The sequence below is a fragment of the Sceloporus undulatus genome, chromosome 3, assembly GCF_019175285.1.
Source record: "Sceloporus undulatus isolate JIND9_A2432 ecotype Alabama chromosome 3, SceUnd_v1.1, whole genome shotgun sequence".
NCBI lineage: Eukaryota > Metazoa > Chordata > Lepidosauria > Squamata > Phrynosomatidae > Sceloporus > Sceloporus undulatus.
Genome location: NC_056524.1, coordinates 12,681,965 through 12,690,819, shown reverse-complemented (window position 1 = coordinate 12,690,819; position 8,855 = coordinate 12,681,965). Strand labels below are relative to the sequence as shown.

The following is an 8,855-nucleotide window of genomic DNA, read 5'->3' as shown; positions in this document are numbered from 1 at the left end:
AAAAAACTGGCTTGCTTTTCATTCTCATAAGAGTTCCACAGAACGCAAATCACACATGGGAGTTCTAATATGATTGCTTACCAATCTGGAAAGCTCTAAATGGGGATGAGACGGATTTGTTAACGATTAGTCTATCAGTGGCTGGTAGTGATGATATCAACTGTATTAGAGGTAGCATGTCTCCAAATACTACCTGTACTAGTTGCATGCTTCTGATAGCCTTGTGGCCCAGTTGGCTACAGAACTTATGTTCCTGTAAGATTAAGAAACTGGGCTACAGTTCAGAACTCAGATGGGAATAAAATCTGCCCTAGTCACAAGAATCTCATGGAAGGGACAGACTTACTATCGGATGATGGACATCTTTACTCTCTCACATATGATTGTCTCCTGTTTAGGCCCTTGTGATATAAGGAATTGTCTGCTCAATACAGAAACATTGACATACACAAACACCCCTTTGATAGAGGCTGGGCAATATGAAGGTTTGCCAAGTTTTACTCACTACAGTGGTTTTTTTGTTTGGTTCAATCTTTAGACATGAACAAGTCAGACTGCTGGTCCACCTAGCTAAGTAAAGTTATAGAATCATGAAGTTGAAAGAGACCTCAGGGGTATCCAATCTAACCCCATGTTATTCAGGAATATTCAGCAACGATGAAAGCATCCCTGACAGATGGCCATTCAGCCTGTTTAAAAAACCCCAGAGGTTTTTACTCCACCATACTCTGAGTTCCCTCAGAGTGTGTTCCACTGTCAAACAACTCTTACAGTCAGGAAGTTCTTCCTAATGCTGAGGTGGAATCTCTCTTCCTGCAGTTTGAATCTGCTGCTCTGTGTCCTATTCTCTGGAGCAGCAGAAAATAAGCCTGGTCCAGTTATAGTATGACATGCCCTCAAATATTTAAACATGGCTATCATATCACCTCTTAACCATCTCTCCTCCAGGTTAAACATGCCCCATTTCTCTGACTCCTCATAGGGACCTTTCTTGGCTGAAGAGTGGGGTATAAATAAGTATTATTATTATTACTTATCATTATTATTATTATTTCTAGACCTTTCACAATTACCAGACTTTTTACCATTTTGGTCACCATCCTCTGGACATGCTTCAGCTTGTCAACATTCTCAAGTTGGTCCTCTGTAGCTACAGATTCTTTATCCGCAGATTCAACCATCTATGATTTGAAAATATTTTTAATATATGGTTTCCAAAATGCAATCCTTGATTTTGGCATTTTATATAAGGGAGGCCATTTTACTATGCCATTATATTTAATGGGACTTGTGCATCCATGGATTTTGATATTCATTCTGGGTACTGGAACCAAACACCAGCAGACACCAAGGGGCCGCTGTATAAACTGCTCTTTAAGAGAGCATGGACTTCTATGATTCTATATAATGGAACACACTTCCTAGGAGTGTAGTGGAGTCTCCCTCCTTGGAGGTCTTCAAACGGAGGCTGGATGGCCATCTGTAGAGGATGCTTTGATCTGGATTTCCTGCATGGCAAGGGGTTGGACTGGATGGCCCTTGCGGTCTCTTCCAATTCTCTGATTCTATGATTCAGCTCCCAGAATCACAGACTATTGGCCAACATGGCTGAGGCTTCTTGGAGCTGAAGTTCAAAATCTCTTAAAGGGCACAGTTTGGGGACCACTGCTCTAAGGCTTCAGAGAACTTTTTTTTCAGACCTACTTGAAAATAGTAGAGTCAAGAATCTGAACTATAGTTTTGTAAGCCATTCACTTATATAACTGATATAAGTGAATGGCTTAAGGGGTGAACTTTGACCTCACTGACTGGGTCCACTTGTACAACCTTACCTTTATACCAGATTAAAGTTCACTTATCATAGATCACTGAATTAGAATAATCTGATAATTGTGTCTAGATCAAGAGAAGTAATAGTGTCACTGTATTCTGCTTTGGTCAGGCCCCACCTGGAATATTGTGTCCAGTTCTGGGCACCACAAAACTGGAGCGTGTCCAAAGGAGGGTGACTAAAATGGTGAAGGGTCTGGAAACCATGTCCTATGAGGAAAGACTCAGGGAGCTGGAGATGTTTAGTCTGGAGAAGAGAAGGTTAAGAGGTGATATGATAGCCCTGTTTAAATACTTGAAGGGGTGTCATGTTGAGGAGGGAGCAAGCTTGCTTTCTTCTGCTCCAGAGAACAGGACCTGGAGCAATGGATGCAAGCTCCAGGAAAAGAGATTCCACCTCGACATTAGGAGGAATGTCCTGACAGTAAGGGCTGTTGGACAGTGGAACATACTCCCTCGGAGTGTAGTGGAGTCTCCCTCCTTGGAGGTCTTTAAGCAGAGGCTGGATGGCCATCTGTTGGGGATGCTTTGACGGAGGGTTCCTACATGGCAGAATGAGGTTGGACTGGATGACTCTTGTGGCCTCTTCCAACTCTATCATTCCAGTCCTAAGGACTGGATCGCAGCTTCTGGTCTCTTAAGATGTGTGTGTCATTTAAACAGCTACCTCCAAAGTGACCCAAAGCAGCTTTATTTTGGCCTGTCTGTTTGGACCCAGTCTCCACACTCCAGTCAGTTTATTTCTCCGATGCCTTTTCTTCATAGCTGTTGTACCTATGGCCTTTTTCCTCCTCCCACCTCTGCCTGGGCCAGTGTAGTGGAGTCTCCTTCCTTAGAGGTCTTTAAACAGAGGCTGGATGGACATACTTTGATTTAGATTTCCTGCATGGCAGGGAGTTGGACTGGATGGCCCTTGCTGTCTCTTCCAACTCTATGATTCTAGTGTACCATGAGGGTTCAGGCCATTATATCCAGGCAAATTAAAAAGCAGACCTACATAGTTGTAGCAAAGCAAATGCATAAAATATCTTCAGGCTATTCTTCTAGTGATCAATATAATGGTGCTGTTTTTGTTCCTTCGTCTTCTGAATGCCACAGATACTGAGCTGTTTTGTTCATATATTTCTCGATTTTAACAGTTTCATAAATCTCTATGCCTTTGTATGTTTGTTTTAATTGACTGCATTTGTTTTTTATTCTTTCACACCTGCACATGCCTTGTACACATGCCTTCTCATCTCCTTTTTCTTTCCCAGTGTTCCAGCTATCAAAATGGCAGGAGAGTTTTTTTGAACCAGCTGTGGAGAAAAAAGTTAATATTACAAGAAGAAACCGAAGTGAAATCCTGAAAGAGAGGTTTGAACGCCTTCCAGCAGCAGATCAGTGAGTGACAAATCCTAGCATTTAAAATACTTCTGCTAGATAGTTCCCATCTTTAATTTGAAAACCATTCATAAATTTGCAGGGTGGAAGATGGTGTCATTTGTTTGTTCCAGAGAAAAATGGGTATTGGAACTCATTCCTTTGCCCAGACTTTGGTGAGGCTTCAAGTACACCTTTCTCTTTGCCTTCTGTTAATTGAAATGGAAATAGTGTTGATCTGACTAGTGGCAAGCTTGAGATGATGACTATAGGATTGTGAAGCATTGTATGTGCTAAAGTACTGTTAAAACGATCTGCCAGTTAGTTTTATAACTACTTTTTTTAAAAGCAGGCTATGCAAAACTTCTGTACCTTGCCTTCCGTTTAAGAATTCATCTTGGTTTTCTATTTGTGTGGCGCCTTTCTGTCAAATCATCTCCAGCTGATGCTGGATTGGATGTCCTAATTTTGGGGGTGGGGTAGGTATCAAGACTGCAATGTTAATAAATAATGTGTTAAGTAACAGAAGATAATGAGAATTTCAAAATATGTAAGAAATCTCTTTCTTTTAATTAAAAAAAAGTCATTCACACAAGACTGCAATTTTAGTTTCCTTCAGTATCAAAAGAAGGGAGGGAGGGGGGGGGGGGGATATCATCTTTAAAACTGATTATTCTACTGTGATGTTCCTTGGATTATAATCCACATACTTAAATGCACTATCCTTCTGGAAACCTGGTGTTCTCTCGGGCTCACTCTCACAACCAATCAACCAGTAATTGAAGAAAAACCAAGTAATATCATTGCCTTCTTTCATTTTTATGGCATATGCTTGCATTTTTCTTTGAAAATAATCAAGTTACTTGCATCAGGCTCAAGATACCTCAGAAAGATTTTTGTATTATCATCTGTGCCACTGTGCAAGAACAGGTCTTATACTGTTGTTTGCCTCCATGAGAATCTACTGGGAATGCATGTATTTTCTAGTCAGTAAAGTCCCTTCCACCGTTCCCAAACAGAAGTCCATAAATTCTGTAGCCTTGTGTTTATATATATTACCTTCAGGAGTTGAAAGAAGATGTTTGCTGGCTTTCCAGACAGTTAATCAACTGTTCTAATTATGCGGTGCTTGTGTTATTTCTTGGTGCTTGGGATGATTTTTTAAAGAGCTTTTCTTTCCAGACAAAAACTTGGTAGCCTTAGGTTGCAGTCCTATGGGTATTTGGTGAGGCTCTCCAATTTCAGTAGCATTTACCTCCGATATAATGTGCAGAATTATACCTAGGTAGCTAGGTAAAACTGTGGTCATGGTTGTCCTATTACACCCACTGTGACTCTTACAGATTCTATTAATCCATATGTATCTTCTCATGATAGTGTACAAGAATCTGTCACAAAAGAGACCATATTCCATCAGCTTCAGAGATAAGCTTACTTGAATTACATGCAGCAGTATGGAAATTCAGTAATGCGCCAGACTGGTAGATGAGCATTCTTTCCTGGAATAGATTTGACAGCTAGAAACACTGTTCAAATTTAAAACAGCACTGAAGGACCAGTCTCTTCCATCAGTCTTATCCAAATGATTTTTTAAATTATCAGTATAGATGCTGTTAAATGTGTACTGCTTTAAAATATGTCTTATTTGTCCTTTTACACTGTTGCATGTTTTAATTAATGTGTTTTAATTGAAGATGTTTATGATTGATTTATTGCTTCCCACCTCAATCTACAGGGAGAGGTGGGTAAGAAATGTATTAATTGTTATAGTCAGTCTGAACAGTTAAGAGCACATTATTAAACTTGCTATTTGGCAAAATAGTAATTACTTCAACCACACTGCATTCTAAGTTGCTCTCAAACCATTTCTCCTGTGAATATATTGCTGGAATTTAGCCTAGGTGGGAGTTCGCAGTGGAATCCTCAGAGGCCTGCTATCACAAGTCTACAAGGAACTTCAAAGATTTTTGTTGTCATGTGCCTTCAAATCAACTCCAGCTTATGGCAATGCTATCCTAGTTTTTTCTTGGCATGAGATTGCCACGGACACTGAGAGAATGTGACTTGCTGATCATGCATTTGAACCCTGGTCTCCAACCACAGCACCACTGGCCCATATTTAGAGGATGAAGTGTAGTGCATATCCAGTTGAAACATCACCATGGAGAAAGTTATCCTGAAAGCATTACTTGCCTGCATGTCAGCTAAGACTTCTGGTCTCTTGGGACCAGGGAATCTTAGTTATAATGCCCAATTGCTAACCTCTCTTTCTGGCAGAAGATCTTGTGAATGGCAGATGAACTTAATTCTTTAAGAGAAAGTGGGCAACGTAGGAAGGTGCAGGCTGCCTGCAGCTCCTGTCATCCCCAGAGGGAGGGGAAATGCCCAAGGGAATTTTTTTTGCTTTGATGGGGGCCTCCTTTCCATGCAGTGTCCTATTTAACAAGCCTACCCTGTGCCAAAAACATGGTTAACCTGTTATGCCTTTTGGGGGAGGGAGGATTAAACAACCATGGTACATGTGGTTAGCGATTCTGCTTCTGTCAGTCCGGGATATTTGTTTTTGTCCCCATGATATCCAAGCTGTGGAATCCTGCAAGATGCATCATGTCTATGTTACAGTGGGCAAAATGTAGGCTTCAAATATTAAGACTGCATTACCCAGCATTCCTCACCATTGGCTATGCTACCTAGCTCTGATGAGAGTTCAGTTAAATATCTGGGAGCCACTTGGACTATTCCCGATCCCTAGAAAAGCACTGGGTGAGGTTATTAGGGATATAGTTGCTTACCATCAATGCTGATGACATCTCTATTTCTCTTTATCACCGGAGTCAACAAATCTTTGCAACATTTGAACCAATGTTTGTAATTCGTAAGAAATTACATGAGGGCAAATATATTGAATCTGTATCCAGACAATGCCATGTGGCTACTTCTTAATGTCTGAGAGCTGGGTGTGTATTCTATCTTACTTTGGACTGCATGTCCTTTTAATGATTGCTGGCAGAGCTTTGAGTACTCTTTGATCCAGTAGTCACTAAAGGCACAGGTAGCTTGTAGAACTGTAGCCAATATGGCTGGACTAAATATGCCAATTCAGAAGAAGCACTGACTAAGTTTCTTCCAAGTGCAATTCAAGATACAGGTGCTTACCTTGTGAGTATTAGAAGTTTTTAAATACATATACATTTTCTATGTATATATACATAGGGATGCTCTTCTCTCTACCAAGCTGCTTGTGACTTCAAACTATTATAGGAAGTTCTTCAAGAAGTACCTCACACATTGACAGGGGAGAATATTTAGCTGAGGCCTGCCAGCAACAGAATACCCCAACCAGCTCAAAATCCTTGTTTATCCATTCCTTTTAATATTCTGGTTCTATTCGTTAATTTTTCCAAGTATTTCAATTGTACTGTTGGTTGAATTGTATCCATACACTACAAGGAATCCATTAGGGTACCGGGGGGGGGGGGGGTTGTTAAAAAATGACAGTGAAATAAACGTTGAAGCTGAAATACCTTTTCTCTCTTTCCAACAGGAGTTTCTTTCAAACTGGTTCACTCTTCCTTTCAATAAATTCAAGTCTGTGTGGCTTAGTAGCAAACAGTTTATTTAGGCGCATCCTGAATATTACGCAGGCTCGATTTGCAGCCAGTTTGCCCATGGCAGTTCTACCATTCATCACAACTGCAGCTGTTTATGAGACTTCAATTAACCAGCCTCTAATGGAAGGTATGTTTCTCTGCATGCAGCTAAAGCATAATTTTTGATATGCCTGACCGCTCTTCATACAATACACAGTAACAATACAGAAAGGTTCAGTGGGTCCCATGACAGGAGAAAGCTGGGATATAAATAAAGTTTGGCCCCAGTTCACCTTGCTGACAAAACGCAAGTATTTTTATCACTTCCTGCTTAAGGGTAATAGACTATGGATGCTTAGATTCTTACCAGTGAGAACACCTGTAAAAGCTCTAGGAATGGGAGTGTACCTCACACAATCCTCAACCATCACTTCTGTTAACAAGACTCGGAATCCAATACAACTACTGAATGGCCTCTCCGAGGTTCATGCCCCAGCTTTAATCCCCTATTCTAATTAAACCATTCCATGCATGTGTTTGAGAACCAGTGTGGTATGGTGGTTTGAACACTAGACTGTGGCTAGAGACCAGGATTGGAATCCCCCTACTCAGCCTTAGAAATCGACTGGGTGACCTTGGGCAAGTCACACCCTTTGAGCCTCAGAGAAAGGCAATGGCAAACCTCTGCTGAACCAATCTCGCAGAGAAAAATAGTACACTGCTCCCTCGGGTTACGAAATTAATTCGTTCCGCGGCCGCTTTCGTAAGCCGAATTGCCATAGGCGCTAATGGGGAAAAGCCGCGTTTCGTGCGAAAAAGCGCCGAAAAGCACAAAAAAAATTTTTCGTAACCCGAAAAAAATTCGTAACCCGGAACAATTATTTCCAATGGGATTTTTTTGTATCCCGGAAATTTCGTAACCTGGGTATTTCGTATCCCGAGGTACCACTGTAATAGGTTTTCCTTTAGGTCACCATAAATTGAAAATGACTGGAAGGCACCCAAGAAAACCACTTACATGTTAGCATTAACATTTTTTCATATAGAAGGTAAATTTAATAATTATTTTATTTAAAATTCAGATGCACATCATCTTGCACTGAGCTCAGTAAACAGTAACTTCCTTCCATACACTTAACCTTTCATGTTGCCCAGATAGAGAACATATAGAAATGATATTGTTGTCCACTGGCAATCCTCTTCTACATCAGGCCATACCAGGAATCTCTCTGAAAGTTAACAATTTATTGGGGGAGGAAACCTGTACAACTGGATCTTCCCAGTCCACAAAGACACCGGGTAATAGAAGTGTCCAGCAGTGTTTTACTTAGCAACGTATTATTTCATCCTTCATGAAACCAATTTAGGGAATCACTAGCAAACAAAAGCAGCACTGATAGGTATAATACTGTGGCCATACTTATTATGACAGATCTTCCTATTTATCTTAGCAATATCCCATCCAAATTAGGAAATTGGGGTTAAAATACCAACTTAATCCTACCATAGGGACAGTGTTCTGTTTTTATAATGTCAAGTCTAATAATTTTATACAAAACACTTGTTACACTCACTGGTGTATGCTTTTCTTCTTCAGGTGATCTGAACTGCACGACGTGTGCTTTGGTCAGAGGTGGTTTAATCGGTGCCTCTGTAGGTAGCTTATACCCTGCCCTTCTTGCTTTGCCACTGAATGCAGGTCTTGCAACAAGGTATATCAACTCTTATTTCAAATAACCTAAGTTCAACTTTTTAGAAAGTGCACAACATTGAAAGCAAAGGCAGCCTTTCATTGGGACCATGTGGTGTTGAGTATGGTGAAAAAGTACATAGCTAAACTCCAGTGTATTCCAGGTTGCTGTAGGGGATACATTTTCTGGAGGACAGTAGACTGCAGGTTTTGTCGGCATACTGCATAAGTAACAACTGATGGGAAGATGCAGTATGAAGCTGTTAACGTATAGAGTAATTGTATGAAAATGTTCAGATGTGACAAAATGGAAATGGTCATTCACTTTACAGAAGCCTGGAATTGGTTGAAGCTGGGGCCAGAGGCAGCAGGTGATGTCCAAG

General features: G+C 40.7%; 2 protein-coding genes across 3 annotated transcripts in view; both read left to right on the top strand.

Moving 5' to 3' along the window:
- Positions 1-8,839, top strand: part of TMEM126A (transmembrane protein 126A) — an 11,715-nt gene extending 2,876 nt beyond the window's left edge. Inside the window, exons 3-5 of the mRNA XM_042456968.1 lie at positions 3,087-3,213; positions 6,737-6,930; positions 8,380-8,839. Coding sequence (XP_042312902.1) covers positions 3,087-3,213; positions 6,737-6,930; positions 8,380-8,519 — 461 coding nt within the window. The 3' untranslated portion in view covers positions 8,520-8,839. The remainder of the gene's footprint in view (positions 1-3,086; positions 3,214-6,736; positions 6,931-8,379) is intronic.
- LOC121925279 (coiled-coil domain-containing protein 89-like) overlaps positions 1-8,855 on the top strand; it is a 33,495-nt gene that overhangs the window by 22,388 nt on the left and 2,252 nt on the right. The window lies entirely within an intron of this gene.